This window comes from Eubalaena glacialis, chromosome 9 (assembly GCF_028564815.1).
Source record: "Eubalaena glacialis isolate mEubGla1 chromosome 9, mEubGla1.1.hap2.+ XY, whole genome shotgun sequence".
NCBI classification, from domain to species: Eukaryota; Metazoa; Chordata; class Mammalia; order Artiodactyla; family Balaenidae; genus Eubalaena; species Eubalaena glacialis.
In genome coordinates, this window is record NC_083724.1 from 70,775,643 (window position 1) to 70,787,699 (window position 12,057).

Here is a 12,057-nt window from a genome sequence, read left to right on the forward strand (position 1 = left end):
ATCCAAAAATGGTAAGAGGAATTGTGGCTGATTATCACCTTGCCGACGTGTGTAGCCATAGATTCGGTAGTTAAGGATGCCACCTTGAAGAGGGCAATAGGGTGCCCCCTTCTGCTGGGGCAGGTGGTCAACTTTACACTCAGCTATCAACAATGTGCTGTACTCACAACCTATCTGCAAATACAAGTTACAGAAGACATAGCTAAGAGTACATAAAAGCCAACAAATGCTAAAAAAGCACAAGGCAAAGAAATTCAAAATGTGTGCTCCAATGACAAAAGGTCAGTCGTGGCAGCTTCCTGTACAAGGACTAGCTATTTTATCTCTGTGATTTGATGAAAATCAAAAGTAGGAAAAAAGGTAAGGGGAAACTAAATGTTATGATTAATCTTTCCAAGGAGGCACCAGAGATATTAAACAAAACTTTCACACTACTTTTACAGATTCAGAGAAAGAAAATGAATAGAATCAAAAGAAAAATTACATTCAGGCTATCAGCCAAGGTAGGTATTTAAATAACTATATGACAAACTCTAAGGTCCTATGGATATAAGAAGGTAAGATGGGTTTCCCTGGTGGCGCAGTGGTTGAGAATCTGCCTGCCAATGCGGGGGACACGGGTTCGAGCCCTGGTCTGGGAAGATCCCACATGCGCGGAGCAACTAGGCCCGAGAGCCACAACTACTGAGCCTGCGCGTCTGGAGCCTGTGCTCCGCAACAAGAGAGGCCATGATAGTGAGAGGCCCGCGCACCTCGATGAAGAGTGGCCCCCGCTTGCCACAACTAGAGAAAGCCGTCGCACAGAAACGAAGACCCAACACAGCCAAAAATAAATAAATAAATAAATAATTTGGGGGGGAAAAAAAAAAAGAAGGTAAGATACAGTGCCTACCTACAAGGAATTTATAATTTACTCTGTGCTGCTCCTCTGGTGAAGATATGATTTCTTTCATCACTGTCAGTCACCTCCAAGACTACTCCTCACCACCATTTTTGAGCACCGTGATAGGCAAAATCCCAAAGCTGTCCCTCAAGATTCCTGTCCTCCGGTTATTCAATCAAACACTAATCTAGGTACTGCTGTGAAGAGATTCTGTAGATGTAATTAAGGTTGTTAATCAACTGACCACAGGCTATGGAGATTATCCTGTATTATCCGGATGGTACCTAACTAATCACATGAGACCGTAAAGCAGGGAACTTTCTCCAGCTGTAATCAGAGGGATGTGGTTCAAGAGGAAGAAGAGAGATGCAGCAGCAGGAGAAGTCAGAGAGATTTCCCAGCGTGAGAAGGCTGTGCCGTGCCCTTGCTGGCTCTGAAATGCAGGGGCCCACGAGCAAGAACTGGAGAGAAGCCTCTAGGAGCTAAGGGCTGGCCCAGCTGACAGTTCACAAAGAAACAGAGACCTCAGCCCTACAACCACAAGGAACGGGATTCTGCCCACAACCTGAATGAGGTTGGGAGCAGATTCTTCCCTGAACCTTCCAGTAACAGGCCAGCTGACCAACACCTGGATTTCAGCCTCATGAAACCCGGAACAGAGAAACCAGGTGAGTCAATCCCAGCTTCTGACCTATAGAACCCTGAAATAATTAATTTTTGTTGTTTTAAGCAGCTAAATTTGTGTTAATTTGTTCTGGCAGCAATAGAAAATCAATGCAAGCACTTACGTGAAAGTGCTTGGACACAGTAACTCATTTTATTCTCACAACAACCCTTAAAAGTTATCACCTTCCATTTTACAGATGATGAAACTGAGAATGGAAAAGTTAAATAACCAACTTACAAACAGGAATTACTAATGACCAAAATGACTTACATATACAGTATTTAAGAAAGCTAATTGGCTTGCAACACTTAACAACATGAAGTTAAAAATTCAGCTTAAAGATTACTAAATTTCACTCAACAAGGAAGTGACTTTTTTTGAAGGTCAAAAAGTAAGAAGAAACTTTAAATAAAATAGTTCAAAATAAAAAAGTTCTCTAAATTGAAGGGGTACTTTTTTAATGTCCTTAAGCCAGAATGTATACAGTCAACGTGAGAGAAAGAACTACATTGCTAAAAAGAAATGCAAACCTACATGACTACATACTACCTCTTATACATTCAAAAATCAAGGTAGATATTGTCAGTAAAAGGTTAAATTTTAATATAAATTCAATTTTCTTTTTATTCTTACTCCATAAATCTATTTTATTTATTTATTTCTTTATTCATTTATTTATTATTTTTGGCTGCGTTGGGTCTTCGTTGCTGCGCATGGGCTTTCTCTAGTTGTGGTGAGCGGGGGCTACTCTTCATTGTGGTGCATGGGCTTCTCATTGCAGTGGCTTCTCTTGTTGCGGAGCACGGGCTCTGGGGCGCTGGCTTCAGTAGTTGTGGCACGTGGGCTTCAGTAGTTGTGGCGTGCGGGCTCTAGAGTGCAGGCTCAGTAGTTGTGGCACACGGGCTTAGTTACTCCACGGCATGTGGAATCTTCCCAGACCAGGGCTCGAACCTGTGTCCCCTGCATTGGCAGGCGGATTCCTAACCACTGCGCCACCAGGAAAGTCCCCATAAATCTATTTTAAATATGGTAATATAAGGAGAAAAAAGTTAAAGTATTAGAAGAGCCATATGAGAGATTTTTTTAACAGAAAAAGAAGGAGGAGCACCTCATTTGTACCATACTAGTCAGATGCTCACACTCCTTCTCCAGAAAGTAGAAAATTCCAGATAAAGACAATGACAATACAGAAAGAAAATCAGAGGGAAAATACAAGCCAAAAATGAAATCTATTATGTAGTTTGTGAGAAAGATTGAAAGACATAGATAATCAGTCACTGCAATGTCTATATGAGAGAAATAAAATTTGTTTCCTAATTCTCAAAGTGTTAACTGCTAAAGACAACAAAGAATTTTAAAGAATTTGGGTTTCTGTTCTTTGAGGTTCAGTCAAAAATCAATGCAGGTATCAACAACTCTTATATTCCAAAAGAATAATTAACAAAAGTACAAATATTTTGAGGGGAAACATGGAGAAAACCTTTAAATAACCACATATAGACCTTGAATTTTATTGATCAATAGCACTTTCCTCTAGTGATGATGTTTTCTTGTTGGACTTTTAACCTTGAAATCTTGATTCCCAGATTGTCGGGGCAAAGCTCTTGGAACATAGAAGGTCCTTGGCTGATAAAATACAAAATTTCCTCTCAAATAAACCAACCTTGGATTTCCAACATGTAACGTGAATTTAAGTTGTTAAATGAACACCTATTTGGTCTTTTATGTATGAATAATGTACTCATGTTGTTTTTAGGTTCAGTAATAGAAGATTTTTAAAATAGCCTATTTAGAAAAAAGAGAAAAATGTCCAGTTTAAGAAATATATAAGAAAAATTTTATATCTAGCCATAGTTAACATTTTCAATGCTAATGTCCTATTTTTAAATGTCTTTGTTATTATGAATTATGTATATGTATTGACATCCATCATTAATTTGCAGGTGTTCCTAACATAAATTGCACTTACCTGTTTAGATTTTTATTTAAGGCTAGTAGCATACTAATTATAAATTAGAAAAGTAGGCGGCAAGATCTTTTTAACCTGTACACTCTGCAAAGCTGAACAGGCTAGAAAAGGAACTTGGAAATAACTTGGTCATGTTCTAGTTCTTAAGTTGGATGGTAGCTTCATGGATGTTCACTGTATAATCTTGCTTTGTAGCTGACACATTACATATATTCTCCTATATGTACTAAGTGTTACATAGTTTAAAATTAACTGAACAGGTGATACAATTTCTTCAAAATATAGTCACAAACATAAAAATAAAATTATGAACATGGTACTTCATTACTTCCTATATGCATATAGACACTAATGCCTTGGAATTAACAGAAGAAACATTCTTTTACAAAATTTTAACTATACAGGAGAGCACAAAATAGTTGCAATCCAGAAAAACGTAAATCCACTTGAAAACTAAAATTTCTAGACTAAATTGAGAAGTTTGGTAAAATATACATAGAAAATATAGCTTATAGATCTGGTCTTGAAAACCTTTTGTTCTGGCTATAAATCCATTATAGAAGACTGTAGAGCAACTAAAATACTGCTAACTAATCAGAAGTTTGGGGTTGTTTTTAACTTCATGGAGTAACTAGGACAGATTCATGACCTTCCTAACCAACTGATTATCTTACCTCTAAAAAACTGGCTAAGAATGAGTACTACAAATCAGTCTACAGTCTGAATTGTGAGCTGGTTTCTGTTTTTTTCTACTACAGGTATTATTCTTGTCTCTTTTCTTTTTTTAAAATTTGCTTAGTGAATCACAACTATTTCAATACTTTTGCCCTAAATTAAAGTTCACAGGGTCAGGAGTTAAACATTACAAACTTGTTCTTATTATCAGAAACTTTATCTTCAAGTGCTCTCTTATTCTTATTTATTAGCAGAATATTGTTTAAGGCATCTGCCACAGAAACAACTCATTTCTTTAGAAAACATCCTACCTATCAAAACTTATTAAAGGACAAGTTTGTAGCCTTATTTTTTTCCCCATTTCAAGTGTTAAAAATAGGCGTCAAAGATAGAACCAGGTTAATCTGAACTGTCCAAATCCAGCTTAGCTTTTAACACCTTGTCATAACATCCTTATCTTTTAACACCCAGGAAGGCGTAGTATTTCTTTGTAAACAGTCCCTCAACTTCACAGACCAGCTTTTAAGGAAAGGTTTTCTATAAGAATTAAGAATATGAATTTCAGTTCCGGCAATCTGATCTAAGCAGAAAATTCTGATCAAAGAAGAGCATCATACACATACACAGATGTTCATTATAGTATTATTCATCTTAGAAAAACATAAAAATCCACTTAAGTGTCTGATAAGAAGGAACGGCTACCGAAGTGTTATTCCTTTTATAAATGGAATATTATGCAGCCATAAAAACTCATGTTCAATATATACACTACCAAACGTAAAACAGATAGCTAGTGGGAAGCAACCGCGTAGCACAGGGAGATCAGCTTGGTGCTTTGTGACCACCTAGAGGGGTGGGATAGGGAGGGTGGGAGGGAGGGAGATGCAAGAGGGAAGAGATATGGGAACATATGTATATGTATAACTGATTCACTTTGTTATAAAGCAGAAACTAACACACCATTGTAAAGCAATTATACTCCAATAAAGATGTTAAAAAAATTTAAAAAAACTCATGTTCGTCCCCAAAAATGTGCAATTACATGGGAAACAGCTTATGTTACAGGAAGTGTGAAGAAAAGACAATTACAATTTTTGAAAACTACACAGAAAAAGTATTAGAACGTACATTGGGTATTTCTTAATTGTTTTTTCCCAAATGGTATACAATGTACATGTATAATTTTTTTTACTTGTAACACCACAGCTGCTCATATTTTAAAGCATGCAGCTCTCATGTAACACTTAGCCCCCATGGAGAAATACCTCCTTGCTTACTTTTCCAGAATGAATACCTCCAACACATTCAGCAATCTGAAACACAGATGAAAAATTTTCAGATAGAAACTAATAGCCTCTATCTTTTGGAAGACATACTTAGGAAAGTGTTTATTTATTATCTGATGACTATTAAAGTATCATAGTTAAAAATAATTGGGCTGTCAATGATCATTACAGCAGATAAACACAATTTGACTTCCAGGATCCCTGGGAATTCTTTTTCCCACACGTGTTGGGATCCTAAGGAACTTTCACTGTTGCTGAATGATTTCTATGATCCATCACATCATCTATAGAGACACATCTTTTCCCATTCTTCAGGGACGATCAGATTTATGCACTAATCCAGAAAGTTTTAAAGATGTTCATTTACTCTCCTTTGTTTTTAATCTTCAATTACACTATAAGCGTTTGACCTAAACTTAAGAAAAACTAGGTTATTTTAAGAAATAAGCAAATAATTACTTGAAGTAGTTGATCTTATCTCTCTCTGAACATTTTTTTCTTAACCCCAAATTCACATTTCAATGATATTTCCCAGATAAATCCAGCTGCCTTAAGTTCTCTTTGAAAATATTCAAAACCAATATATTTTAATAGCTCTTGGGGCAATTTTACCAACATTTTCTGGCTGCCCATCTTAAAGGGTAAAACACAAAAGACAATTAAAAAGTATTTTCAAATTAGTTTCCCATTTTCATTGTTCAAACAGACAAGTTTCCCCACCATGAACATTTCCTCGATATTGAACCGTTCTTCATAAACAGTCAAGTTGGCCCTGCGTTTAATACCCACCAAAAACTCATTTAATTTTACATACATTGACCTTCAAAGATATAATTATTTTATTAGTTTTATAGATACCAAAGGGATATTTCCAGGGGAAAGAAGTAAGCCCACAGTTGTACGCCACATATATACAAAATTATTTTTTTCCCTCCCAGGGAAATTTGCATCTCCATGAGAGGTTGCCTTTTAAACTGGCCCACTTTCATAAATTTAAAAAGGTAATAAATTTATAGCTAGTTGAATGGGAAATGCTTGTATTTCATTCCTGCCAAACCATAATCAAGCTACTTAATTAAAGGGAGTTCACCACTATCTTTTTGTCCTCAAGGAAAAACTGGGTATATGTGAAAACAGTCAGTTCTCTCTGTTTCCACCACACTTCCTGTAAAATGTTGAATACTATGCTCAACCACACCAAAAATTTCACTCAGAAACGCCTACTCCCTTGCTTCTCAGAGTGTGGTCCACAAATCAGTGACATCAACATCACCTGGGAACTTGTCAGAACTAAAAATCTCAAACTCCACCCCAGACCTATTGAATCATAATGTGCATTTGCCAAAATGCCCAGGTCATTTGTCTGCACTTCAAAGTTTGAGAAGCACTAGTCCAGAGGTTAAGGTAGAAGGCAGCGTGATAACTATCCCCTGCTTACACATTCTAAGTTGTGAAAAGCTGCAGAAAATCTACAGTCAGCAATGAATAAATCATTCCTAGAGACTGTTGATAAATCTTTTAATTAAATCAAGTCTTTCCACAAAGATAAAAAACATGCAAGTGGCTGATGCTTTGTGCCTATTAACAGGATTTTCACTGCACTACCAGAACTAGAGATTTTTTAATAACATGCTGAAAATAGGTACATCTGTTCTCCATTCTCTATTGAGAAAGCATTCTGGCTAAAAAAATTTTCCTCTCCTTTTCAAACCTAAAATGGATCTTGTGGATGAAATCTATTTTTAATTGTTGCAAGTTAAAAATGTTTTAAGGAACCTTAATATAAAAATCCTAATTGATCAATTTTAGGAACCAGTTTAATTCACCTTACAAATGTATTAATTATGCCTGTTTGAGACAAATATGTAGCCCCTATCACAGTCCCTGGTCTAACGGTAAGTCTCACAGTAGGTACCTGTGACAAAGGGTCCTCACACTTTCAAGAATAACTTTCGTAAGAAAATAGCAGGCTTCTGGGAATTCATAATACAATTTGACTCAAAAAAGTGTAATTTATACAACTTTCCAGAGGTGGATCCAATATGTAACATGGTACACCTGTCCTGACCCGTGCTCTGCTAGTCTACAGATTTTTAAACAAGATGCTTCTATAAGAACTTCAACTATAGCCTACCACAAAAATGCTCTGGGAATAACTTTATCCCTCTACAATCAGTCTTGTTCTAAACAGAGCCCCTAAGTAAATTAAACCTTTAGAAAAACACACTTTTTTGTTTGTAAAGAAAGAAACATTTCCTGAATGCCAGAGAATGTTTCCTTGAGAAACTGTTTATGTTACTGTGTTGAAAAGGTGTTTATGTTGCTATAAACACCTTCCTTGTAAGAGGGGGATGCAGACAGAGTCTCCCCATTGTTTACACTGTAATCAGCCCTGATTCTGAAAAGACCTACCCTTATTCCTCACGCCTGGACTAACTCTCCCGCCATTCTGTCCCAATTAGATCACTCTCAAAGATATTCTGTATTTGTTTAGCATAATCGACTCATCACATGTGAACAAGGGAGCTTAGGTTCATAATCAGTACTACAATTACCAACCTCATTAATGAGCAAGCTGTGGTGGTTTGTACTATGTCAACTTCATTAAGCAGAAATTGCATTTCCTTGTATCTTCTTCTCTGTATAGTTCCAGGTTAAAGTTGACCAAAAGTAGAATTTGCATAGACTTGGAAGGAAGGATCTACATGGATTTGGAAGCCATTACTCTCTGAAGGTTGTCATGGTTAGTACAGTGACCAGACATAGCTATGTGGGTGGGTTCAAGCTTATCTTTGCTCTTCTCAGATCCCTGTCCAATTTCCCAAGCTGGCGCTGCAGGTCAACAGTGACTCCAGGCCCACCAACAGACCCATAGCAGTGGTAACTACACGGAGGCACAGCCTTCCACAGACCCTCTCCCATGAGCCTTGTCTCACGCTTGGCTTCTCAGGCTGACTAACTGGGGACTCCACTGACCCTGCAACTTGCCTCCTGGACTTTCACTTTCCAAGCTCCTACCATAAATGTTTAAGGTTTAATTTCTATAATAAATCTCTTACTCCATAATCAATTGTAGTCTTCTTCCATGATTAAACCCCAACTGATTCTAAAGGCTTGGTTTACTTGTTTGCTCTGGATTTAATGGTCTCTTGCCATTAAAGACATGGCATATTCAACAGTAAATGGCAAAACAAAACTTCACCTGCTAATGCTCAGCTGGTAAGTGTTAAGATAGGGCCTGAGATTTAAGCCCACCACTAAACCCTACCTTTTTCCCATATAACTCTTTTCTTTTTGTTCTGGCTTCATTGAGACATAATTGACATATAAGAAATCTCATATTTAAAGTGCATAATTTGATATGTTTTGACATGAATATACACTTAGGAAACTATCACCACAGTCAAGATAATGAACATATCCATCAACCCTAAAAGCCTTCTCATCTCTCTTTAAAATCCTTTCCCCTCCCTGCCCTGCCCCAAGTCCCATCTCTAGGCACCACTGATGTATATTCTGTCACTATAATTACTTGGCATTTTCCAGAATTATATATACGTGGAACCATACAATATATACTCCTTTTTTTGGGGGGGGGCGGTTCTGGCTTCTTTCAGATTCATTCATGTTGTTGTCTATATAAATAGCTCCTTTTTATTCTTGAGTAGTGTTTCATTATGTGGATCTACCACAATTTATTTATCCATACTCTTATCAGTGGACATTTGAGTTGTTTCCACTTTGGGTCTATTACAAATAAAGTTCTCATGCACATTTGTGTAGAAGTCTTTGCATGGACATATGCTTTCAAGTCTCTTGGGTAAGTACCTATGATCAGAACCTGGAAGGTGTATGATTAATGTTTTAAGACACTGAAAAACTATTTTCCAAAGTGATTAAACCATTTTAAGTATCCATCAGAAATGTATGGGAGTTCCGGTTGCTCCACATCCTCATCAACAGTTGGTATTGTCAGTCTTTTTAATTTTAGCCATTCTAGAGGTGGTGTAATGATATCTCATGGTAGTTTAATTTGCATTTTCCTAATGACACATGATACTGAGCATCATTTTATGTGCTTACTTGACATCTGTATATCTCCTCTGCTGAAGTGTCTGTTCAAATATTTTGCCAATTTTTTAGTTGGGTTGCCTTCTTATTACTGAATCGTAAATCCTTTAAATATTCTAGATTCAAGTCCTTTGTCAGACATATGTTTAGCAAATATTTTCTCCCAGCCTGTGGCTTATCTTTTCATTTTCATAACTTTTGAAAAGCAAAATTTTTTTCATTTTCCCTATTTTAGGCACGAGGGCTGTCATAAAAGTACCACGAAATCTTTTATGCTAGAAGTCTGAAATCAAGGTGACCAAGGTGTCAGCAGGGTGATGCTCCCTCTGAAAGCTCTAGGGAAGAATCCTTCCTGACTCTTCTAGCTTCTGGTGGTTGCTGGCAATCTTTGGAATTCCTTAGCTATGGCAGCATAACTCCATCTCTGTGCCTGTCTTCTCATAGCATTCTTTGCTGTGTGTCTCTGGGTGTCAGTATCTTCATATTGCCTCCTTATAAAGACACCAGTCATTGGATTTAGGGCTCATACTAATGCATTATGATTTCATCTTAACTTGATTACATCTGCAAAAGACCCTATTTCCAAATAAGGTCACATTCACAGGTATGGGGGGTTAGACTTTCATCATATGTTTTGAGGGGGTACATAATTCAATGCACAGCAGGCACACAGATTTTAATATTAAAAAAAAGCACACTGAATGATAAATTATTCAACATAAGTGCTAGCCTCCTTGACAACGGTCTGTTTTTGCCTCATTCACTGTTCCCATAGAGATATCCCCAAGCTCATTTGCAGAATTTCTTGCCCATGGTCTTATTTCCCCAAAACAGATGGGTTCGTTGCAATAGAGTCAGTTTAGTTTAAGCATCTGCCCTTGGCTAGTCTCCCTTTACCAACTATTAAGTAAAGGTATATGAAGAGGGGAAAAAAAGTTGCATACTTGTCTCTTTTATGATCTCTTCCTCTTGATCTTCCCCCAACTAAGGTACGAAATTTGGGGGGAACAGGGTTAATACAGTGACAGCTCTAAATCTGCACTAATCCAATTCCAGCCCTGTCTTCCTTCAATACCACCTAGAAGAAAATAGAAAATGCTTCTCCAAAGACACATGTTCTAATTATCAATTGTTGCAATAATAAATCACTCTAAACTTTTAAATAAAAGTTTAAATAAATAAATCACCCTAAAGTTTTAAACAACAATGGCCATTTTACTATCTTTCAGTCAGGACTTCAGGAAGATTTGGCTGGGCAGTCCTGGTTCAGAGTTTCTCACTTGGCTGCAGTCAGATGGTGGCTGGAGCTGGAGCTGGAGCAGCAGGGGTCAGGGAGGCTGAGGGCCCTTCCCTGTGGTCTCGCCTCACAACATGATGGCCTCAGGACAGCTGGACTACTCGCATAGTGGCTGCAAGTTTCACAATCAAGCCTTGCTTTCCAACAAAAAAAGACGAAGCTGCACTGCCTTTTATGATCTAACTTCAGAAAACACATAGTGTCATTTCTGTAATACTCTGTCAGCTGAAACAGTCAGAAAAGCCCACTTAGCTTCAAAGGGGAAAACATCAACCCCATCTCGATAAAAGTGTCAAAAATCAAACTGTAAGAAGAACACGTCAGATGGGAGATAATGTTGTGGAAATCTTTGGAAAATAAAATTTGCCCCAGAACATATCCTACATCTCCCTGGGGCTACCAGAACAGTGAACTGCTCCATTCAAATGAAAGGCCAAGGTCAAGGTATATACTCAAATCCCTAAGGCTCAATATTTTCCCCATTCTTGTTTCTGCTGGTACTGTTTTCCATCTTGACTCCTACAGTCTAGCATACACTAGTGACTTAGGTCCCTCAGGTGTCCTGTGTTATAAAAAGTGGATCCAGAAGAATTCTTTACTCAAAGTCATACAGAGAAACTAATGGCAACCACTTAACTCTCTGTGATTAGCAACTCCCTCCACTCCCACCTTCTCCTCATGATGAAGGCCCAGAAACGTAGGTTCCACTCTAGCCCTACCAAAAATTATTAAGAACCATTTATAATTCACAGTTTCAGATCATTCTTTCATTGGTTTGAAGTTAATCTCTCACTGTGAGACACACACACCAACACCTTCCTTAACCAAATGTGAATGTGTTTTGGATAATTCATCAATTATGGTTCATGATATCTATTCACTAGTCTGAGTGCCAAGGAATTATCCTATTATCCTTTCTACTTCCATAAATCATGATAAATCACAAATCTTCATTCAAATACACCATTTTTAGGTACCTCATTTACTTTAATATTCCCTTCTTCTCTATAAAATGTAATGGAAAATAAGCTAAATTCCATACAATAAATATTTATGGAACACTGACTGCATGCCAGAGCTTCTACCATATTCTGGGTCACAGAGAGAAGTAAGGCACAGTCTCTTTCCCCTTACATAGGTAAGCAACCAACAAGGGAGACAAATTTACCAGCAACCACCATACAACTTCACTACAGGCAAGCCTTCACT

The 12,057-nt window shown here is 37.4% G+C and overlaps 1 protein-coding gene across 4 annotated transcripts in view; it reads right to left on the reverse strand.

The window, feature by feature from the left end:
* The window catches only part of MLLT3 (MLLT3 super elongation complex subunit), a 250,965-nt gene that overhangs the window by 143,671 nt on the left and 95,237 nt on the right, over positions 1 to 12,057 (reverse strand). Inside the window, exon 2 of one of the 4 annotated variants that reach the window (XM_061199096.1) lies at positions 5,472 to 5,507. The exons of the other annotated variants lie outside the window; for them this stretch is intronic. Within the exon in view, the coding sequence (XP_061055079.1) occupies positions 5,472 to 5,499 (28 nt within the window). The 5' untranslated portion in view covers positions 5,500 to 5,507. The remainder of the gene's footprint in view (positions 1 to 5,471; positions 5,508 to 12,057) is intronic. 4 annotated transcript variants of the gene reach the window in all.